General features: G+C 42.5%; 1 protein-coding gene across 2 annotated transcripts in view; it reads left to right on the top strand.

Moving 5' to 3' along the window:
• The window catches only part of MKX (mohawk homeobox), a 381505-nt gene that overhangs the window by 104963 nt on the left and 251364 nt on the right, over nucleotides 1–25178 (top strand). For both annotated transcript variants that reach the window (XM_069648109.1, XM_069648111.1), the window contains exon 5: nucleotides 4983–5318. In XM_069648109.1, coding sequence (XP_069504210.1) covers nucleotides 4983–5318 — 336 coding nt within the window. The remainder of the gene's footprint in view (nucleotides 1–4982; nucleotides 5319–25178) is intronic.

The raw sequence follows: 25178 nt of genomic DNA on the forward strand, positions 1-25178 counted from the left end.
GTGACATCTAGGAGAGGTTTTTAAATGAGAAAAAAATATGCAATTACTCTTAACTGCAATTTACTGCATGTAAAAATGTTTCTCAAAAATATTCTTTGGCGACATCTTGAAACCAGTTCTAATACTATTCAGTTTTAATGTTTCTGAAAGTATTTCTCTGCAAAGAAGACTTCCCAAGGTGAACTGCACTGTTGGGGCTTAATTTATCCTTAAAACAATGCAACCTAATTGGCTGAATTCCACGCTGTTAGTTTATAGACTCTTCCTCTCTCAGCAAACCCATTCCTCCCTCACACTCAGGAGCATGTTTTATATTTTGCGAAGCACTGTGTGGAAAGTCACGTGCAGGCTCACTAATGTGCCTTTGAATTGAAATCAGGGGATGGGACAAGACAGAAGATAATATCACAAGAAATCAGCCTTTGATACTCTTGTGCGTATGGGACAGTACTTCAAAATAGTTTGCCATCAATAAACCAATACTATGGGGGTCATTCCGAGTTGGGTGGTGTGGGTAAAATGCAGCTGTATTACTATATACTGCTACATTACTGTGGAAAGTTGGAGGATTCACCTCCAGCTGAGAGTGGAATTGCTGAGGCGGAATCACTGTTGCAGTAATCCACCGAAAATGCCCCATTCAGCACTATGGGCAAAATAAAATGGGGATTTATACCACCTTCACCACGTGTATTCCGGTGCTATTACCGCTGGACCCTCGAGGCTGTAACGGTAATTCCATTGGGCGCTACTCCAGCAGAGTTGCCACTGGAAAACTGGCCAACTCATAAAGACTCATTGGCCCTCATTACAACTGAGGCGTTAAGGGTTTAACGGCGCCGTCGGCGCCGTTAACTCTTAACGCCTGATTACAAGTGTCCCCTTGCGGGTTGGTGTTTAACACCTGCTTTTAGCAGGCGTTAAAAATCCAACCCACAAAGGGACTTTGGAGCTAATTACGGCACCGTAATTTACGGTGCCGTAATTAGCGCCTTCCCCATTCCCATTATGCCCTATGGGGGCAAAAATGGGAATGGGGAAGGGCAAATAGTGAATGGGGAATTACCGCCCCACTCGCCTTGGAATGGGGCGGTAATTCCGCCATCCACCATGGCGGAGCCTTGCAGGGGTCTGCAACCTTTGGCTCCCAGATGTGTTTGGACTACCATTCCCATCCGGCCTGTACAGCATAGTCAATGTCAGGAGATCATGGGAGTTGTAGTCCGAAACATCTGGAGAGCCACAGGTTGCAGACCCCTGCATTAGCGGCATGGACCATGGTGCTAATAGCACTATGGTCCTCCGCCAAGGTTGTAATGAGGGCCATTATGTGATTTGCAAATGACTGGTCGCCATTATTATTATATATGTAGCAACGTAATTGTTGAGCTATGCTTGAGGCGTTTAAAAAAAATACTACATTCTAAACTAAATCACTTCCAAGGACTTGCAATTTTGGCAGATGAGGCAGAGTGAGAAAAACTGATTTGCCCAAGGACACATACTTTACGTAAGTGGTGAAGCTGAGATTTAAGATCAGTCTGCAATTTAGATAATTGGCATCATATCTTCTCAGCTTATTATGACTGTGCACAATTTAAAAAAGGGGGTTCATATTAACAGAAAAGCGTAAGGATTTTATGACTCCATTTATCACAAAGCCCAATTTTTGTGGTTATCTAAGTCGTTGGATGGCAGCAAAGCGGAGTTTGCATCTCACTTTTCTTTTCTCCTTCATCTTGGAAAAGCACCCAGTTTTACTCCTGCATGAGATTTTCCAACGCTATACTCCTTGCATTTACATCTGGTAAACAGCAGGCATATTTTGCAAGCAACATTTTATATCTCTCAAAGCATCGAGTTAAAGTGAACATTAAAGGCAATTTCACTTGCTTTACTCTTCATGTTTACACTCACTTTGGGGGTGAAAAAAATTCAAAGGATGCAATTACCTTTTTTTAACAAATGCCCCCCAAAATGTGACGTTCTTAGTCACAAACAGACATCATGGACATACACTCGAAAGTTTAAGAATAGGATGAGCGGTTTAATTGTCTTGAGATGATACCGATTTCAGTATCCTTTTTCATACTGTGCTTCATATGCATTTGCCCCATCAGTTCTCATCAACAAAACAATGCTAATTTAGGGGACTTGCAGCCAGGCATCACTGAACAATTTGTGAGTGGGACCCCCAGGAGCCAAGGCCCTGTGCAGCTGCAGAGATGGACCATACCTTTGCTAGTACCTCTTTCACCACTCCTTATTTTTGTGTTCCGATACAACTCTGTCCTGCATGTCATGCTTTAAAAGACTACAAATACATCAATTTGGGGGCTTGTGCGGAATTCACATCTAGCAAGCGTCTGGAAGCCCTGGCTTTTTTTGAATTTTTATTAGTTAATAAAATGATGCAGCTAATTCCATTTCAGGAAGGGAAATCTGCTGATCAGATTTAAGTTTTCATAAGCTTCATTCCAAAACAATAGTGTTCACCTGTACCCTGATCTGCAGCACCTGCTCTCTAGTAGCACAGAGCAGGTTCAGCGGGTCACAGATGCTCCCTTGAGAGCTACATTGACAGCCAAGTCTCAGCAGCACAAGGGCTTCATTTAAGATATGCACCTCTGTTCCAAGAATGACATAACTCTTCAGAATAATATCCTGGTGGCATGATAAGCTACAAAAATAAGCCATACCTGAGTTTGAGGTATGGTGCCTAGCATCTCTCATCATTTCCAAGCCACCTCAATTTGATATCACACATGTCAGTACTTTTAGCCAGTTCAGTTGTGGAAGGGTTATGTGTATTCCCCCAGCCAGGATGTTGTTGCTACTGTCATCAAGACTCTAGCCCTGAGGATTACCTCTCTTTGTTCCTTTGTGAGGGCAGGTAACACCCTCCAAAGAGAGACAGCCTCTCTACAGGAAGCTGTCTTGGTAACAGGAATCAAACAGCATACCCATTCACAAAATGAGTAGCCTCACACTAGGGTGCTGCATATCTAAAGGGCATTTGATTCTATCGAGAACAGAATGGAGCAGCTGGAGTAAGGGTTCACCATCTTGTTTCTCTCTGCATCTAATTTTCCTTCCTGTCCCTACCTATTCCTGCAGCACAAAGCACTTTGGGTGCGATGTTAGAAGGCAAAGTTCACTTTTCCAAGGACGGAGATGGGACCCATAAAGCAGGTTTGCTTTTACCAATCATCTGTACACTTTTGCCTTTTTTAAAAAGCGCTCTCCTGCTCCTTCATTAAATTTAAATCATCCCTGGACATCAAACCCTTAAAAGATTCCATTGGATGCTGTTGGGGAGCAGTCCTCTCCAAAGTCCTCCAGTTGTTAGGTGAAGGCAGGTGTTCTAATGTATAGGCAAATTCTGCTCCCTAACCAGGGACCATTGGGGGTGAATTGCCCCTGGAACCAGACCTGTATCTCTGACAGACACACTGCTGCCCAGGATCTCACTGTGCTAAATGACTCCTCAAGGTGTATGCCAGCCTCCTTCATGCTTGGGAGCCTCAGAAAAGGACTCATCTTGTCCTTGAGACCCTGGAGTGGGACACGCAGCTCCTGAGAGTCAAGAAGCCAGGGTTCCTGCAGTTTTGCAGATGAACCACTGCAAGCCGAGATTAGAGCATGTTCGATCCAGTTCAAACCAACAGGTCCCTCTGTTGCTGCCTTGGGAACTCTCCAACAGTTCTGCCCGTTCAAACCAGTTCCCTGCCGCACTATGCCAGCTGAAGAACATTGTTGCCTCGGTTTGAATGAAGGAGCATTGCTGCACTTGCATCGCTCATAATGCTGTCTGAAACCACCTGTCTCTTCATCACCATTCCAGTTGAAGACCGAATTAGCCCTGATTTTTTGTCCAAATTTCATCCTTCAAGCCTCTACATCGAACCAACGTGCCTGTTCATCCTATCACCAGCTCGACTGCCGCCGAACCCCGACAGCCGAACCAAACCTGGAGACCTCCACGATCTGCATTGCTTGTGTAACCCTTCGAACTGCAGCATTGTTTTGTTCAACCCTGCCTTGACATCTTCTTGCCCCTAGACCAGTGCGACTGAACCCTTTCGGCCCCATTCGAATCGCCAAACAGCACAGAGAAGTCTGGTTTACTGTCGACACGCAAAGACACTGCAAAGGTACTGTTGACAGATAACCATCACCCATATGCATTTGGGCCCTAGAGACTGGTTAGGTCACTTTAATCTCTTTTGCAACTCAAGAAGATATCTTTTTTGAACATTTGTTTTTTATTGCCTTTCCACCCTGTGCCACTACACCCAGAGTGTTGCATCTTGATATATTGCATATTCTACTGGGGTGAGTTTGTGAAGTGTTTTCTATTTAGTATTATTGCATATGGAATGCTTTATTAAAGTATATATATGTTTTGTATATTGCTTTAATTGGACATTCCTTTTACTTTGGACTGCTATTCTTTGTGGTTTGGGTTGCTACTGAATTACATTCCCACTCCTCTTGGCAGTGCAGCCTTCCCTCAGCCTACTTTACTGCAAACGTTGAAGGAGGTATATCTCTTAACTGTGCCTGTTTCACCTTGTGATTAGTTCAATCTTGGTTTGTAGAAGTGTGAGGGCTGAGTAGGCACTTTATTCTCTACTCATCCTTGTACTTCTGCAGGGCAGAACTCAGTTCATCACATGGCTTCACTAATTGAATCCTGCCAAAGATATGTGACTATACTGTTTCTTGCGCTCAAGGCATGTTAGTAGTATGAAATCCTTGATGTTAAGCAATCAGAATCATTTCAAGTTATTGTGCTAAAAGGATGTGTTTGTTTTGAAGTTTACATGATAATATGTGCATGTTTTCCAATTGAGTTGTAGGAAATATTGTGCATTGTTCTGGTCATCCTATTTGGGAGAGACCTGCGTATCACACAGCTCATCCATCTGAAGAATCACTGCTTAACAATAACTAAAGAGCTCCTTTCTTTGTTTCTCCAGATGGGGACAATCCTACGAGAAACCACATGAATGAATGTGAATATAGTAAACCGGTCCACCACACCGTGATCAAAACTGAAGGCTCGGTAATAAAAGCAGGAGTGAGGCCGGAGGCTGGCGCTCATGAGGACTATGTGTCTCCACCAAAATACAAAAGCAGCTTGTTGCACCGCTATCTCAATGACTCTTTGAGGCATGTGATGGCTGCCAACGCAGCCATGATGGAAAAGTCAAGGCAAAGAAACCATTCGGGGTCATTTAGCTCCAATGAGTTTGAAGAAGAATTAGTATCTCCGTCATCGTCAGAAACAGAGGGCAACTTTGTATACCGCACAGGTAATCCATATCCTCCATTCACTACAGGCTGCTAATATTAAATGACTTTGCTAACTGAGTCCAATGATTACATTACACAGCATTGAAATGTAGACTAAATACTCACACAAAATGCACTTTATTTTGTAATAATTTGCTTTATTCCGTATTTGACTATTGATGAGGTTTGATATTTTTTCTAAGGCTTTTTGTGTTTTATACACACTGCAATGATACCCAATCTCTTCTCTAAGGGCATGTGCTTAATAGATGCACAACGAGCTCAAAACATCATGGGAAAGGTATGGGGACATTTGAAAGGAAGCCATGAGTTGATATCCCAATCCCCCAAAAAGAATCTGTTTTCTGGATGAATTTCAAAATCACATTTTGTCAGTTAAGCGTTAGCAAAACTAAATGCCTGGCTTGGCAAATGTAGACGGTAAGGACAAGTTCCCCATTTTCTCTGTAGCCTAATTTCTGTTTTCATTTCTCTGACCAACACCTACATTGCATGCAACCGATAACAACCAGATCTCATTTGCATACCCAGAAAGCCCTGTTCTTTGTATTGGGCACTAACACTTTCATTCTGTAAATCTTGTTATATATTTGCAGATAGGAGGAATTTCAAAGGGTTGAGGGAGAAGAGTTGCATGAACGGACAGAGGTGGGATAATAAACATAGTCGCCTTAAAATTAAATTATTTGGGGAAATAGTGCTATATCAACAAATGTGTTTGATTTTGGACAAACATTTGCAGTACAATACAAGGTCAAGACAAGTGATTATGCCACTGAAGAGATTTTCTACTACAATGCAGACACTTATTCACTATCATCTATGGTTGTTACGTTCCGCGGATCAGAATTATAATACAGAAGAAAAACACACATAGGAAAAACATTCCCTGTCAATAATCAAGCAGTAATCACCCATTCCACAGGAATCAAGGTAATAGGCCCGAGCGAGGATCCCCATTGCCTTTTCACTCATTAGCCCCCCCGGTTACCAATCCGTTAATTTGGGATGCTGGGATCCGTGTCTTTGTATAAATGAATGGGATGGCTCGCAGTGTCCCATTCATTCATACAAAAAAACTGATGCAAGATGGACGCCATAAAGCTGGAAGATTAGGCTCCATGTGGATTCCCTCTTCCACGTCCATGATGGCCAGCAGGAAGACTGAGCAGCAGTGGCGGGGGCTCCGCTTCTGCTGCTGAAGGCATGATGTAAGTGGGGGTGGGAAGGGATGGGACATTGAAGGGCAAGAGAGGGTGAGGGGAAGATGGTGGGCCAGGGGAAGCAGGCGTCAGGTTGCTTGGAATGCAAGCTTGGATCAGTAGATTCAGCCACCAATCTGAGCAACCTGATTGGTTGCTCCCTCCACCCCGGCTGCTAATGTCCAGTAATGACTTCACTAAAATGTATTGCAACATCCTACAACTCAAAGCGGTCAAACACAAGGAAAATAAACAATAAATAGAAACATTATCACTGGACTGACACACACAACTAAATGATAACATTGTTTGTTGTGCCCTACCATTACAATTGCACCCTTAAAAATGCTGTTTTAATTAAGATGCAATAGCCCAATAGGAGGCACCTTCGGCTTCATGGAGAAACTGATTGGCAGCTTTGTTATTAGACTCTTCAAATACACTCTGGTGCAGTACAAAAATTCAATGTACCAAGCAGACTATATTGGGGAACCTCTTAAAATGTGCACACAACAACTCTTTTCATAACTTGCATATCTGCAACATCATCTACAACATTTCAGCCACTATAAAACAACTTTTACCTTTATGTACTATTTGTGCATCACTGAGCAGCAGACAGATACCATAACCCCTGTACATACTGCTACAAGAGCTCAGACAGAGAGCTGAAGCACTCTCTTCCCAGATCTAAAAAGGATTGCTATGGTCATTATGTAAACATCATGGATTTTGATAGAGAAGCTGGAGGGTCATCTACTAAAGCACTAAAGGATACTGGCAGGCCACGTTTTTGCTTACTGGTCAAAATCAAACACATTTGAGGGAAATGTTAAGATGGTCTGGTAGGTTGTCTTCCAATATCTATGTCTTTAATAGAACAGACAGAGAATGTGCACTTATTTTTTCCAAATATATCTGTCAAAGATAGATTTTGAAGACCATTCACAAGCGAAGAGTTGGGTGCCTCAAGCACACTTCCTTTTGTGGGTATAATTGTTTCATGATAAAGGATTAGGTAGCCCTAACACACTTCAGAGTTGTGATCACTCAAGAACATTTATCCTACCCCATGCATGAAGCACATCATGTGTAATGAGGTATCATAGCATGTTTGAATACTTGCTGATCTGAATATTGTATTTTAATTAATAATGACCTCCCCCTTCCCTTCCAAGAATACTTAGTTATATCGAGGAAGGTCTTTTGGAATGCTATCTTTGAAAATATCTTGGCCTCATCATCACGGTTTTGGCAGTAATAAGTCAGTAATGCCGCACAATTAATACCAAAGTTGGTCACCGGTATTACCACTCAGTTCTGTGGCATAATCACAGGATCATGAGTGGTGGTAAGGCAGTACAAATCAGCATTTCTGGACTGTAGGATTTGTGGGGATTTCTTTGCAGATTTTCTGTGTGCAGTAATATGGTGCTGTAAATCAACTGATTTTATTTGTTGAGGTGGAAGATTTACCCCAGTTTTTTGCTACAGGTAAAATGTCAGCCTTATCGTATGACTTTTAGTACAGCAGTGCTGTAATGCAGCAGTAAAGTGGTGGTAGTGGAATTACGGCCACTTTACCTCCATTTGTACTGCACATCCATACCTGTAATGAGGCCCATTGTTCCTTAATAATCGTGTTTGTTCCTTAATAATCTTGTCACCTGAGAAATAATGCCCACCACTAATAAATACATTGGCAAGAAAAATATTGCCTAGAAAATATATTTGTTAGGACAAATCGCAGTGGTACTGCCAGGGAAAAGGATGCCCCATCAGATTTGTTTCCACAAGCTCCTATTCTAATCACACAACAATGTGTGGTCTAATGTGAGAGAAGATTCTTTTACACTTTTAGGTGATTATGTCACTGCTTATATCCTATCAGAGGAACTCAACTTGCCTTGTAGGGAAACCTAGCACTTGACAGCACTATGGTCTGCCACCTAACCATTAAGTATAGTGATATTCTGAGCACTAGCTCAAAATCAGTCTGGAAATCCAACTTTAGCTTCACACGAATATAACATTTTAAAAAACTGGAACACTAAATTGAAAAGAATTTACAAGGAAAGAATAATTATCATACTACAAAATGCCCAATACAGAGGTTTAATCGCACTATGTATAAAATGTAAACATTCAGACAGGGATGTCAGCATTTTCATTTTTACCCTCAACTGAATATGTATGCAATATAATATGCAATATAAATAAAAATATATTATTGATTAGGGTAATCTCATTAAAGGATATCCTTAAAAAGTGGTCAACGTTTTTTGCAACTTAGTCAGTGGGTGCATGCTTCAGGTTCTAGAACCTCTTCTGCAGTTCTCGATTAGTTACTATTGTGTGATGAGATTATTCAAAGGTGAGTCATTTTTCAAATCTTCATCTTTTCTGTGGGTTTTACTTCCATTCAGACTGCTAAATGCTCGCATCCCACATGATGGTGAATTTCACTATCCCTATTTGATCAGCAGACCAGCACTGCTGTCTAGGGCTTGCTTTCCCTCTAAAATAGGGCAAGTTCAATTCTTGTCAGGGGATATAGCTAGTGATATAATCACCTATAAGCTTAAACAAATCTTTTTGTGTGTGTCATAAGCAAAATTTGAGATAGGGTAGGAGTTGTATACTCAATTAGGCCCCTTTACAGTGTTTTGTTTATACTGTGAGAGAAGCCATGCTGTCCCTCAGAATACTGTGTCAACAGTAGCCTGTCACTAACAATAATGGGTCAGGAGAAATAATTCACAACAGAATGCTTTGTATCCAGTGAAAGACTGCATCAGTTATGCATGAAAGGATAAGTCCTCGTCTTACCAGATTTGCTCAAGTGCCTAACTGCTGGTAGATGGCTCTGGACGACCTTATTTGCCCAAAACACAAATCGCATCAATTTCAGACTATTCCATTTCTACTGAATCAACAAACCAGTGTAATCATTCAGCAGAGAAGGTTAGTGCAGAAGGGCATTGTGGGGGAGGATGGGCTGCCATTTTCAGCAGGGCACCTAGATACCTGCGTCACTGTCTTGGGGCCACTATGCATGCCTCTGCAGGGCATTGTAAATTGTTTTCCTGAGCTACCCAATTTTGGGGTTTCTAATAGATATTGGCTTGTACTAGTATTCCTTTTTTAAAATGGTTTTCAGTGGGCAGCCTTCTGCTACATATAGAATACATACCAATTTTAGTGCTGGTCCGGCTAAGCCATATGTAATGTATATTTCTGTTAGACTGAGACCCACACTTTCTAGAAATAGTATTTCTTAAATGTATAGCACAGTTTTATCTCACAGGCCTCACCGTAAACATAAAATAAACACTATTTCCAATGTGGATGGATTTTGCGCTGGAAATATAAAAGTTTCTAGAGTGAGCTGTCTGCATTCTGGAAATCATTTTAAATCTATTTCTAGCATGAAAAACACATTTCTTTTATATTTTTGATAGAAGGCCCGCCTTATCGACCAATAACCAAAACATTATTTCTAGCACAAAGCCTGACCAGAATTACAGGGTGGTTCCAGAAGCCCCACATTACACATGAATATCTGGCGGTCATCCGAAATGTATGGAGGGTGACCTACAAATATTCTTGGTTCACTTTATTTGGCCGGATTATTATTATTATTCATTTTTTTTTACTGAGTGCGGACCTAGCTTTGGGAAGCAGCAACAAGCTTTACAATCCTAGGGGGAAGAATGTAGTGAGGGAAGCAGAGAAGAAGGTCGCGGGGAGCTTACAGGGGGCATGGCTGGGCAGTAGCCAGCAAGGGATCTACAAGAAACCAAGGGAGGAGACAGTGGAGAGCAGATCACTGAGTCTCAGGTAGGGAGAGAAGTGCAGGGTGTGTGTGGACCCAGGTGTTAGGGAGGTGCCATTCCTTGAAGAGGAAGGTCTTGAGCTGTTTCCTGAGCTGCAGAAAGAGCAGTGTCCATCCTCCAGAGCCCTTGAGCAGATATATCCGGTTCCCACCTCTCAGTGTCTTGATGAACCCAAACAAGAAAAATCCTTTAAAAGTATAAATGTATTACAAAATATCATGTTTTGGATGGCCAACCGAGCACTCCCAGAAAGTACAGCCAGGTCACCTTGCCTTAGTTGGATTAACCCTTGTGGGCCACATGCTATTCAGATGGAGTGGCATCCTGCTCCATGCATTTTTTTCAGTGTCATTGTCTGAAGAAAAAGCTCCTTTTTGAGTCCAGCCAGGGAATAACTACTTCACTGGATTCTTCTCTGTCAGCAGACCCTGTTTGAGAGCTCCGACCCCCAGAAAGTAACTGATGAGGAGAAACCGGCGTTAGCACAAGGACTCACTACTGCTTCAGCAGCCAGGGACACCTGCCCCTGTCCTTCCCTTTTTCTTCATTGTACGACTTTTTGTAACATGACTATCGACCAGTCTAAGCTAAGGCCAATGAATCTTTTTTAAGGACAGCCGACACTTCACTCCAAATTGAGGGAACTTGCAAGAATGGATGACTACATTTAACTTTTCTCAGCAAACCATTTAAAATGCATTGAAAAGACTCCTCTTTGCCTGGTTTAGCCCTGCATCTTTTTTTCATGAAAACACCATGGCCTCCACTCTGGGATTAGAATTCTGACATGTAACTTGACAGTTTATTATGCTTATATGTGATTTTACCAAAGGTAAAATCAGAGTGTTAAATTAAACCGAAGTCAAAATACCCCAAAAATACTGAATTGTTTTTTTGCTTTAATTTGGGCCCTCCCAAATCCCCCGTTTTTCTATCCTTTTAATCCCATCCCAACCCCAACCGCACCCCACCCAGTATAACCCCTTACCCTACTACCATATTCATATTTAATTAAATTGTCGGAATTATTTTGGTATTAAAACCACTCTGTTTTATTTTCGAGTTTTGGGACATCTTTCATTTCACCCAACACTTTATGATTTGTTATGGCTTGAGCTCAACCAAGTAACCAAAAGCAGAGCTGAGCTTATATTACAGAGCATTTGGCTACAATACGTTTGAGGACAGCTGATGTTAGATCTTCTGAAAGCTTTGTTACAGTGAGTGAAATGCCTCTATCCTCTCTGGTGTCAATTGCATCACATATTAGTACCCGGCGAGAGTCAAGCAGAATGCAATGCGCATTTTGATTGGCCCTCGCCGTGTCCTTACCCGGCCGAGAATCCTTTGATTCTCGACCGGGATTCCAGCCGCCTTGTCCTCGGCGGGGAGCGTGGCGGCCCCTCAACCAATGAGGAGGCTCGAAGCGGGGCCATCCCTGCTCCGAGCCTCCCCACGGCTGAGATGCTGCCTTCGCCCCCCACCGGGGACTCAGGTAAGCCTATTTTTTCTTTTTTGTTTTTTTTTTCCCTTCCCTCCCTCCTCACCCCACTTACCTTCTTGCTCCTGCGTCCCCAGTGGGGGATGATGGCAATCTCCAGCCGTGTGGAGACTCGGAGCGGGGCCATCCCCGCTCCGCACCTCCACATGGCTGGAGGCTTCCATCGTCCCCTGCTGGGGACGCAGGTACTTTTTTTTTTTCGCCCTCCCAACCCCACTTACCTTCTGCTTCTTTTTTTTTTGGGAGTGGACGCGCGGGGAATACCTCTGTTCCCAGCGCGTCCGCTCCTGATGGCCGCCATGGAAAGGGAAAACGGACTCCATTTTCCCTTTCCCGGCGGCCATTTTCTTGGTCATTTTTTTTTTTTCTGTCCCGAAATGCTGCAGCGTTTCGGAACAGAAAAAATTGTTTTTAGTGCCCTGGTCAGACATATTTTGCAGGCCGGGGTACTAATAGCAATATTGCTTAATTATAGGGCATGTTCATATATATCGTCTGGCTCAAACCTTTCCAGGTTAATTGGTATGTGTTGTATGACTACTAAGTTGGAGTTGTGATCAGTCTCGCAATAGGAGGCACAAGGTTGCAAGGGTAATTGAGGAAGAGGTAGAACATTGAAATAAGATTTAGTTTATGGAATCGCAGGATCTTTAAAAGGGATCCATTTGAAGTAGAACATTGATAGAGGATTAGGTTGAAGGGGAGGCAGACATTAAAATATAGTAGGTTGGCATTTAAATCCCAGAGTTTGTTGGAGGCAAAACATTGCATTAAGTGGCTCACAGTGTGCATCTCACAAGCCATCTTGTTGTGACTAGGCTACAGAGTTCAGATGAGTTTGGGCACACTCATCATGCATTATTGATAAACACCAGCGAGTCTCCTAACGATTGGTGACTGCATATTTATTAAAAAAAGGATTTGATTTAGCTTGAGATTTCAAAATTCACCCGAGCCAAATAGCCACCTGGTTAGAGAACAATTTCAGTGTACATGTTCATTTGGATGATGTAAATATCATGAAGAAGCATGACCAGCGTTGAAGAGCAGGCAGTAGATTTAGAAATGGATCAGTAGTACATTCTATGGAGAGGAATTACATCAGTGTAAGATATTTTGAATAGAAATAATGAATGGTGTGTGAAGATTAGGACACATTGGGAAAGATAAAAGAATTTAAGGAATTATGAGACCAGTGGGATGGGGACACCATAGATAAAACAGGTGGAGACATCAGGAGAAGTTGAACAATAAGAAAGAGTAATGATATTGCATATGTTGTTTTGGCAGGCTGTACACAAAGAAATTTGAAATGTCGATGCAACGACTCCGAACACCTGTGCAATCAGATAGTTATAGGTAACATCCTAGTGTGGTTAGCTCATTCATTGTTATTTTTTAGGTAAATAAATGATGTGCTCTTTGTTGGCTAATAATAACTAAATAAAACATTTAATCAAAACACATGCACATCTCTATAATGCATCGTAAATAGTAATTTAGGATGCATGTTTGTTCATGTACTCAATTCAGCACTGGGGTCTTAGATTCTGCAATGTCATTATTGACCACCTCTTAACTAATCAGAATGATAAGAATGCATTAAATAACTACAAGTACTGGCTGCATTCAAAACATTCTGACTTCAGAAGCAGACCCAGATACAAGAGAGAGCATTCCTCTGCTTTGAAGAAATTGCTACTTCGCAGCAAGATTTATTTCAACAAAACACTCCCTCACTGGCAGGATGCTTATTTCACTGAACCTTCAAGTGACGGGCAACGTCTCACTGAACACTGCTAAGTATGTGAAATGAAAGATGGAACAATGCATTCACGTTTGTATACAGAAACGGTTCACTTTGACATAGAACCTAATACATGCTCATGCTAAAACAGGACCAGTTCATACACATGTACAAATAAAGTGCTTACATAATGGAGAACACAGAATTTAAATATTACAACATAAAACCACAGTTAATGTAGTAACCCGTTTTGTGTGTTTACTCCCTATTAAAGTAACTATTTTTACTTCATTGCAGTTCCAAAAGCTATATTGCTATTTCCACTATGTACTAAACTCCGTATAGACCTTGGAAGGAGGTAATTATTGCTTGGCCTAATGACTGTTATGATATGATAGGTTATTTATAATGTGCTTAATACCCAGAGGTTTCTAAGCGCAGACACAGTGATCGAACCTGTGTTGCTCCGTGGCGTCTTGTTTCCAAGGCGAACACGTTACCCCTGAGCTATCCTTCCTAAACGTAAGCACCACTGCTTCCTTTTTGGGCCTTAACGTAGGGGAAAGTCCTTATCCAGTGATAATGACCCCTCCATCAGTCTAAGGCTATGTTATGATCAAAGATAGCGTTTGAGGGAGGTCAATAAACGGCAGTGAAAAAAACCCTATGTGGCGTATTTCTCGAATGTTTCTCGAATGTTCAGTAACGAGATGAGGTGGACCCTGCAGCCAGTCTTGCACTGTCATTGCATCCCAGGAATGTAGTTTATATTCAAAACCTGTTTGAAGACATTGTTTTAGTTTGAATGAGTTTCCTGATGAGCAGGTGTTTTGGGAACATGATAAATTATAGAATAGTACATCCCTATGCTGTGTTAAATCCAGTTTGGAATGAATTACAGAAACCATAACGTGATGCAAAGAGGAATACATAACTGTGGAAGTACTAAATGGCACACTGAATGGTTTGTTTTTACAAGCTTACATTACACATTTTACAATTTGAGCCATATGGAGATAACGTGATTTCCAGAATTACACAATCTGTGGCCAACTGGCAAAGCTGTAATTAGAATTCATGTGCCAAGGCTGTAAATTGGGCCACTTAGCAAATACAATATATCTTCTCCCGCTTTGCTTTCCATGGGTTCTGTCTTCCACTTGCTGGGAATGCTTCTCTCCTCTTCTAAAAGCCATTTTTGCAATCTTGGCTTTAATTTTATGTAAACTGTGCAATATATTTTAATAGCGGTGTGTCATCTAGAGCCCTCTGTTTCTCTCTCTCTCTCTCTCTCTCTCTCTCTCTCTCTTTCTCTCTCTCGCTGACACCAAATCTATGACTATGTCCCTCTCTCTCTCTCTCTCTCTCTCTCGGCAAGTCACATTGTATGGTAGAGCCACTCCAGCTTTTGCTGACAAAAACACAACCAGTGGAAAAACACAAATATCTGTTATGGGGTAGGGGCTGTTTTTGGTGATGAAACGTAGAATGAGTACCGTTGCACCGCAGGCACCCCCAAAGTGGAGCCCAGTCTGGTATTTGGAGTTGTACATTGTCATTGCGCATGTCCAGCTGGAATGTTGCCTTCACAGTGAGCGTGCATTGTCCGTGCCAGGGGAGGTCTGGAAGACACAGATAGCCTCAGCAGCAGGTGCTGGGGTTCTAACAAACTTTGGAGGGGAGCAGAGGACCATGCTGCACGGTCTTCAACTGTGTTTGTTATTTTCCCTCTTTGTTAATTTTGAGGGTTTGTGTTTATTGTAACACTGCCTTGTTGCTTAGGGAAAATACAGCTTATTGGTTTCAATCTGAGAGAGACTCTTTCCAAGAAAGGACATTTTGAAAAACGAAATGTTGTGTTTTGTCAGCAAAAAAAGCTATTCAAAATTGAATTATTTAATAGTATAACATTGTAAAATTGCTCTTTTTAAAATGTTACAATCTTCATTTTTATTGATCACTTTCAGTATATATTGTACTTATAGTAAGAATGTTACACTTGTCTTACTGAGCAAATCACATGATCAAAACCTAGAATAACCATTTAAATCATTTTCTGGTAGAAGGTAATCATTCCAAGGTGGACTGTCTGGAACACGCCTTTTGTACTCTTCAATACCCTTTTTGCCAATGCAAAAGTGGACAAATATCACCAACAAAGGTTGCTGCCGGCCTTGCATTAATTCAAAGTGCATGTGAGAACGTAAGAATTTCCATAGACCATTGTATTTGACAAATGCGCCTATGATAAAAGGCTTTTATGCTTAAATTACTAAGCACATAATATATACTGGTACACGGGCTGGGTACTAATTTTGCAAACATTTTTCTCTCACAGCACTCACCCTACCATCAAAGTATTTGTAATCATTAACCCTATAAGCACATTTGGACAGCCTCAAATTTGCATGTGTAACTAAAATGACTGTGACATCTGTCGTTCCTTCTCCCTGTGCAGAATTTTAGAAGAGGAGCACAGGCATCCTTAGAGAATTTTAAATATTGGCTTTATTTCACATTTGTAATGTGCCACATGCTATCCAGTCATTTCCGGCAACAAAAGAGAAGGAAGACAGAGGAATTCATGGGAAGTCAATTGTAAAGGAGGATATGGTGCCAGAGTACAGGTGTTATTTGCACATGTAAAGGTACGGTGCGTGGCAGGATCAGACCACAGAGAAAAAAAAGTTGATTTCTCAGCTTGACCTCAAGTGCCTTCTGATATAATGACAATATATTGTATGTTGTGAAATGCCCCTCAAACCCCAAACAATGTAATAATTGCCTGTAACATCTACCTAAGTATAATCGCTCCATTGCTTCTTTCTTTTGTATATTTATTAGTATCATCAATTACAAACAACCATGGCAGTATTTTCACTTTCTGATCACAATCTTCAACAATACAACACCACCGTCCTCGAAGCCCCTCATCATCCCATTTAGATCCCGTACCTCACCTGCACTTTTAGGTGTTGTCCTTAAATAGTTCTGGTACGGGCTTTAGATTTATGGAGGTTGGGGCTCATGACCAGGCTCTGGGTAATATTTGTGTAGCTTCTCTGCAGTGTAATATATCTGGTGCAAATGATTAAAGTGTATCAGTTTAAACCTAGAGTTTAGTGAAAACTGCTTTGTCTGCTGAAGTATGTACAGCCATTCCTAATCTGGTACAACCTTACCCAGGCCCCCCTTCCACTGCGGTCTTGCACTCTGTCTGTTATCTTGTGTACCCTGTTTACCTTAGCATTTAAATTGAAAATCAAATGTCCTTCTCCCTGTGTCATAATCATGTCTGGAAGGATGTGAAAGGTGGAGGGCTGTTTTGGAAAAGTGAGAAATGTTGACTTAAATGCATTCCGGATCCTAAAGCACATAAATATATCCAGTGATGTCGTCCCTCCCCTATCCTTAAAGGTAGCCAGAAGAATAAAGTTACCTGCGAAGAAGTCTCTGAGCAAGGCGAATCCCAGTTTTGCAACTGTGTTCATGGATACTTTTTCATGTGTGGTCACATATGTAGCTGGCAGTAAAGGGAAATATAGACATGTTACTTATAGTTTTTTGGACAGCCTACGAAATTCAGGTACTGTACACATCACCACATCCACCTCTTTGTATCAACTCCATGGACATAATCACTGAGCACAGTATAGACAATCACTGACAATGCCCTCTCAATTTGTACATGGAGCCTATCCGATGTGTTAGAGTACTAGAAGGATAGAAATTGGGCATGCACCACCACCAGATAGTTTTGTTCTAAGTCTGGTAATGCCAGCCCTCCCCTATCAGGAAGAGCTGATATTTTACACCAGCCCACCGTTGCCCCGCGTACCCACCAATAGGAATTCAGAGAGCACTCCCTGCAGATGCGAGAAAAAGGGGTCCACTACTACTGGAGGTATGTTAGTGAACAAGTATAGAAACTTTGCCCTTATGTGAAATTGACAGCCCGCCATCCCTGCAGATGCTCCTGCAATTTGTCCATCACCATGCCATAGTTTCCTCTTAATCATAAGTCTGCATCTCTTGCTGTCTCTATCCCAGATATCTAGTGCTATCTACTTCCCATCCAATGCCAAACCTGTCACGGTACACCGTGGTGCCATCTGTCAAGAGGAACATAACAGATTTTCCTAAATTAATATGTAATCCAGAGTAGACCCCAAATTCCTCAACCTGTAGCATTATTGGGGCTAAATTCTACCTTGGTACCTTTATCAGCAACATCATGTCATCAGCATACAAGGTTACTAACAGATGATGCAGATATAAGTGTAGACCGCTATGTAGGTGTTGCTCTTTTAACAGGGCTGCAAGTGACTCCCCAAATCGAACAGCATCGGCAACCATGGACAGCCCTACCTCATGACTCTCCCCAAGAGACTTCCTCGTGACAGTTGCCCACTGATTCCTTGGGTTGGTTATATCAAGACGCCCCCATATTAACAACCTGGGACCCCAAACCTATTTCCCACATTACTGAGAACAAGAATGGGCACCCAATGGAATCACATGCTTTTTCAGCATCAAGAAGGACAGCTACTGCTGGGATCTCCTGTTTCAGCTTCTTAGTATCCCAAATATTCTTCGAAGCCCGTAGGATAACATATTCCTCTCAGGGATGAATCCTGATTGATCCAGCATTACACATGTCCACAGGCATGTCAAAACTCAATTCGCCAAAATGTTTTCATACATTTTGTTATCCACGCTAATGAAGGGATATGGGGAGATACGAGGAACATTCACCCGGGCTGGGTTCATCCTGGTTTGCAAATAGGGTGATTATTGCCTCCCTCATAGTATCTGGAAAGATACCCATCTGAATGGGCTCTTGGCATACTCTTAGCGCATGCACTCCAACCAGATCCCTGTTACTTTATAGATCTATATAACCAACCCATCCGTGCTCGTCATCTTAGATTCTGTGGCATTTTTAATGACCCCAAGTATTTCCCCTAATGTGATGTCTCTCCTCAGTGTCTGTTGTCCTACTGCGGGAGCCAAATCATTGCAACGTCATTCAGATATTGATTTATCTGGAGGTAATTTTTCATCTTCCTAGGGCAATATAGCTCTTTGTAATATTTTACTCGATTATCTGCTATGTTAGCCATCTTATATTTAGGAGTTCCATGTTGATCACGGATGGTGTCAATGTATTACTGATTCTTCACTGTCATTAGCAATTTTGATAGCATTGCACCTGGTTTTTGCCCCTCCCCATATTGCTTCACCTGCTAGTGCATGCCTAGAAATGTAATCTTCCTTTGCTGAATTTTCCCTAAAGGCTCCTAGCTCCTTTTGTTTTTCTGCCCTGGGATTTCGGTTTCTTTATCATCTTCATATTTATGTTTTAAGTCTTTTAAAGATTGTTCTTTTGCCCTAACGTCTGCCCTGATCGTGTCTAGGAGGCCTCCTTCTGTACAGATACATATAGTTCTTACAAAGCATTCCTTGCGACCATGGTTTGGCTCCCTTTCCCTGGATCAATTCAGGATCACCCTTAAAAAAGTTCAGATTCAACAAAGCTTCTGTTCAGTTCAACACAAAATGTTTTTTCCATCCAATGCGTCGCTCCACTTGGTAAAGTAAATGTCTCGTTCACAAAACACTCCTTCAAGAACCGAAGCAATTGTTTCATCCCCACAGCCTCCTTCCTGTTAAAGTAAATGTTAGTAGTTCATATACCAAAACAATTGTTTCCTCCACACAGTATGCTTTCCAGGATGTATATCATAATTATTCTTACAATGGAATACTTTTTGCCAGGATAGCACACCAACTGTCTTTTTTAATGCAACAATTTGTCAGGATGACAAAGTTAGAAGTTTCTTTCCACAACACTTTGTTTTACCACAACCAATTATTTTTTAAAGTAACTGTTTCTTTCCTGGTATACGCTGTTAAGCGATATTCAATCAACACTACAGCTAAATCAATGCCTAGTCTGGGATGCTGAGGAAAACCCTTATTGATGTATTTTTATGTCCAGTTCAGTACTCTGGATGACAACCCTTGTATAGCACCCCCCTCTTAGAATACCCCTGACCCCACTGAGCCAAGAAGTAGGTTTGTTTTGCAAATTAAAAGGTTTATTTGGAAAATTAAACAATATATATATATCACACTTTTATAATTAATATCTGATAGTACACTGAGACATATGATGTGGATCCACAATGAGTAATGTCACAGTGGTACACTTGATTACTTAGGAGTAGTATAGAGGATGAGGTAGCTGAAATGCTTTATGGTTTCAAGGAAATGCAAGGTGGAATAAATGCAGTACAGAAAATAAACTGATATGGTTTCACAAGAGATAATATGTTCACTTTTCCCCTGGTGGCAATTCACCCCCCCCTATATGCAATGCAAGGAGATGGAAGTAACACACACAGTCTTCAGGAATACAATCAAATACAATACGGAACTCAGTTCCCCCCCAGCAAGCTTAGAGGAAACAGGTAGAAGTTTGAAACACAGGCCCAAAATGCTTTTAAATGTGATGGCAACGGATGGGAAAATGTGCTAACTGATTTTAATTCCCTCTAGAGATTCAGGGTGAGTGAGAGATGCTTGTTGGTATTAGTTCAGGCTCACTTTAGCAATGATTTATGAGTTATTACCAGGTTGCAAATGGATTTTTAACAAAGGAAAGAATGGAGCTGCTATTTTGACAAGTGGAGAAATTGAGCCAAAATCGCAAATCGCGATTGCGGAAAAAGTATAAGGAGTAGGAAGTCGGTTCTAGGCTTGTTGGAAAGCTTAAATCTCGTTCCTAGCACAATTAGGTTGAAATAGTTTGGATTAGATTATTTTAACTAAGAGATTGGGTTCTGCACAGTTCTGGCGGATACTCACTCCTAATTTTGAAATGAATGGGCCTCGTCACAGATCTGGTCAACACGTCCTGCGGCGGTTCTCTCTGCTCGGCGGGTCAATCAGGCACCGGTTCTGCTCACAGCGATCCGGATCTCCGGTTCTGCTCACATCGGTCTGGGTCAGCTCTCTGGATACAGCAGCCTGTGGTTCTCTGGATCTCTGGTCTGGTCTCTGGCAAATGTTCTTGGCAAAGAATTCAAACAGCTCGCCCGGCTGTTGAATAGTTTGGTTAGGTTTGCTGGATTCTGAAGGCCTGCTGAGAATACTTTTGCTTGCAGTGGGCCTTCTAGGTTCAAAGTTCTGTAGTCTATGGGTGCCTGGTTCTGGTCTCTGTCTGGATGGGATGTCGGCCGTCAAAATGATCCGCAGAAATGCAAAATGAATCCCTCTACCTGTCCCAGCAGTCTCTTTTTATGTGTTTTAAAAAGAGGGTGGCGAGGCTAGCATCACTAAGCCTGCCCCTCTCTTGATTTGATAGGTCAATGGATTCTTTGGTCCCTGATTTGGGAAAGGGTAGTGTGTCAGAGTGATGTCATTTTTATGACCAGCAGAAATGACACTCCCCTGGTCAATGTGCACACAAATCTATTCCTGATCCAAATACATATTTCCCAGGTACACAGTTGTTTGACATCACATACACACATCATATATTACTAAAGATAGTCCCTGTCCCGACTCTGGCGTTTCTAGGAGCTTGCATTCAAAAATGGCAACTTATTTTCGATTTTAGTGGGTTTTGCAATATGGGATTTTCATCAAAAATTATACAAAGGTACATTTCCCTTCTACATATATCCCAGTAACTTTCCATGTCTCTTGCTTAAATACGGTGTCTACAATATCCATATTTAGCGGGGTTTTGCCCCAGAACATGGTACAAATTGGAGTTTGGACTCAAATCGTGAGGGCATTTTCCATACTAAGGCTCTCAAAGTTGTACATTCCTGTCATTTGGTTACAATAAGTTATCACTGTTTCTATAAAATATATATTTGTTGCAATTCAACTCCCCAAAGTGTTTGGGTCCGCCTCCAGAAGTCTGGGTGGGTCAGTGATCACATGTCTCTCCTTGCTGGCAGAGGGCTGTTGACAGGAAACACTCAAAATTAACATACCCCATTCAACTGAAAGAGCCTTTTGTTTGGGCTCCAGCAGGCTGCCTGGAAGTCTCTCTTCAATCAATCAACAGACTCATGTGATATCCTGCCTCCTGGTGTGGGAATCTGAGGTGTTAAGGTTTCCCAGCCTCTTGGCCTCTGGGAACAGCAGGTGGCTAAGATTTTCAATTAACCAACATGCTTTGAAGTCCCTGTTGACTCAGGTCCCTTTTTCAGCCAGTTCTCCTGTCAGAGTTTAGACCGCTAGCGCCGCCTTGGGGAATTCGTCGGTACTGCATCCATTTTTGAGTTGTCTTGAATTTGACAGGAGATTTTTGCTATTGTTCTGATAGGCATCCTGACATTAGAGTGGTTATGTGTAACCCCCCCACAAGAAGGTTGAATCTTTAGAGTGGTCTTGTGCCACCTGCGCAGTTCTCCTGGATACTGGCGTGAATGTGGGCGGCGATAGCTCATCCCCACATCCACCCAGTCTATTGATTTAGTTTGTTCTGGGATAGAATAATGGGCGACGACAGCTCATCCCCACATCTACCCAGTCTATTGATTCATCATGGGTCAAAACCCTTGACAAATCCCCCCGCCTGACTGCGCTTTGATTCAAGTTGAGGGGAAGTTGGGTGCAAAGGAGGTTTTGAGCCCTTGCGCTGGTATGTCCGCATTATCTACTTCCAATTCTGTAAATGGCACAGTTCAGCATCTTTTCCTCCACCCAGTTGGATCGATCGGTTCTCCACGCCGGTCCTGATGGGAATATTGGGCGGTACCCCAGGCCCCTCGGGTCTCTGCTCCCGGTCCCAGTCGTCCTCCTTGGTCAGTCTCCATGGTTTCATCTCTCCTAGGATGATAAAGCAAAGCGGCAATACACATTCCTAGACATTTTTCCACCACTATTAATGGTGTGGCGAACATATACATTTTATGAATCAGAAGATATGAACATTTCAATTTTCTTTTTTAAATTAGGAGACAAGAACATATATATACAAGAATCACAGAATTTTATATGCTATATGTGGAATATTTTAGGGTTGGAACTGAATTACTCTGGAGCGGCCCCCTCTGGGATTCCAGTGGATTCCTCCAGTTGTTGCAGAGTGTGCCTGGGATGGCAACACGTTAGCTGATTTATATGTACCCACTTGTCTTCCCCTTCCGCCAGACTACCTTTGGGGATGCAGATCTCATACGCTATAGGGGAGATCTTGTCTATAATTTCAAACGGTCCCTTCCACGTAGGCTAACATTTTCGCTGTTTGGCCTGGTTCCTTTGGAAATTGTATAGATAGACATGGTCCCCCACAGTATATTCCTTCCTGGTGGTCTTCAGGTCGTAGTGGGTTTTCATGCTATCAGCTGATCTTTCTAGATTCCGCTGAGCATAGGCGAAAGCATGTCCTTAAATTTTCCACATACTCATGAGTTGTGGAGGCATTTATCAGTGTCTGCTCCTGGGTCCTGTAGAGCAAATGCTGAGGAAGCACCATCTTGCGTCCAGTCATCAACTCAAATGGTGACATTTTAGTTGCAGATGAAGGGGTAGATCTGATGGCCATTAGGACCAGAGGTAATCGGATATCCCAACTTGGCCCAGAATCCGCCACAAACTTTTTTAATATGCTCACAATGGTTCGGTTGTATCTCTCCACTGCTCCAGAAGAAGCTGGCCTGCAAGCAATATGTAGCTTCCTTTTGACCCCCAGTATCTCCCACACCTTTGTCATTACTTCACTGGTGAAGTGGCTACCCCTGTGTGACTCAATCCTTTGAGGTAGACCAAAATGGGAAAAGATGTGGTTAATCATCAGGGCAGCTGCTGTTTCTGCCTTGCAGTTTGGGGCCGGGAGACATTCCACCCACTCGGTAAACAAGCATGTAACTTGTTTCCTCTAGATGAGCGAATTACAGGGCCTACATGGCAGTGTCATCCCCCTCTTTTGGAGAGGTGCACGGTGCGTGAGGGATGATGGCTGAAATTGTGCACACACAAGACACCCCTTCAAGTATTGGTCGAGGTCCTGCCCCATGTGTGGCCAGTATGCAACCTCTCTTAAGATTTCCAGTGTTGTGTGAAACCCCCTATGACCGGCGGTGGCCGCATGATGGGCGTGACTTAACATCAGGCTTCGGAATGAGGTAGGAAACACCCACTGATCATGGCCAGCTTGGGATTTCCTTACCAACAAGACGTCTTGGATTCGGAACACCTTTGGACATTTCATCAACACTCTTAGGTCCTCTTTCCCAATGTAATCGGTATCCGTCAGGGGGAAGTTCTCAGCGTCCTCAAGATGTTGGTAAAACTTACCAATAATTGGATCCCCCTTCTGAGCTGTAATTAAATCAGCATCAGGGGTCTCCTTACTCCATTGTGCAGTTGAAAGATCATTGTGAGCATTTGTCTGGGACCTAGTGATAGCAGTGCCCTGGATTTCCTCCAACAGGGACTCTATTTCTATTAGATCCTCTTGGATGGCCCCGGTTTTGGCCAGCTGATCAGCTAAGTAATTTCCAGTTTTCTCTGGTCCCTCTACTTTGGAATGCCCCTTGATCTTTTTCCAGTAGATGGTCATCTCATTCGATGTGACCAGATCATCAATATTTTGGATTAGCTTCCCATGTTTCAGGGGTTTGTTATTAGCACATAACATGCCTCTGGTTTTCCAGTTGGCCAGGTGCTCCACGAACCCGTTCCGTACATAATCCGAATCTGTGATTATGACCAGTTCGTGGAGTTGATGCTGGACAGCAGTGAGGATGGCCTGATGCACAGCCATCAATTCTGCCACCTGACTACTTCGGGGACCAATTTTGTATCCAGCGGAGGGTTCTGGAAACTCCTTCACCCATGCATTCCCTACGCCGGCCACCAGTTCTTTCTCCCCGTTGTTGTCAACATGGTAAGAGCATCCATCCACATAGACAGTGGGCATTCCCTCATACTTGTCTTCTTCAAAGACTTTGTGTGGGGAATTAAGGTATGCCTCCATGTTGTCCTTGATCTTTAGACTTTCGTCCTCGAGACAGTTTTCTCTGGCACAATCATGCAAGTCAGCCAGACCTTGCGCGAGGGGACTCTTCTTGTTTTGGCCATATCTGACCTTCACAGGAAAGCCTTGCATTGACAGAATCCAGGAAGTAATTTGGGAATTACTCACATTTCAGGCCCGGATTCTGTCACTCTGGAGGTATTGCAGAGGCTGGTGTGGAGTCTCCACTATGATGTGTTCCCCCTGGATAAACGGACGGTAATTCTTCAATGCCCACACCGTTGCCAGGAGTGCCTTCTCACAATCGTTGAATTTTTCCTCCACAGAGGATAAAGTTTTGCTCGCATAGGAGATTACTTTATTGACCTTGTCATGCTTTTGGTATAATACTGCCGTCAAGCACATATTAGAGAACCCTGTCTCCAGGAAGAACTCCTTGTTTCTGACAGGGTAAGCTAGGCAAGGCGCTTGTGAGAGGCTTCTTTTGAGTTGTCTTACTGCCTCGGATTGTTCTGGACCCCATTCCCACTTGACCCCCCCCCCCCCTTCAGGAGATGAATCAGGGGTCTAG

This window comes from Ambystoma mexicanum, chromosome 2q (genome assembly GCF_040938575.1).
Source record: "Ambystoma mexicanum isolate Mex_15411 chromosome 2q, UKY_AmexF1_1, whole genome shotgun sequence".
In the NCBI taxonomy this organism is placed as follows: Eukaryota; Metazoa; Chordata; class Amphibia; order Caudata; family Ambystomatidae; genus Ambystoma; species Ambystoma mexicanum.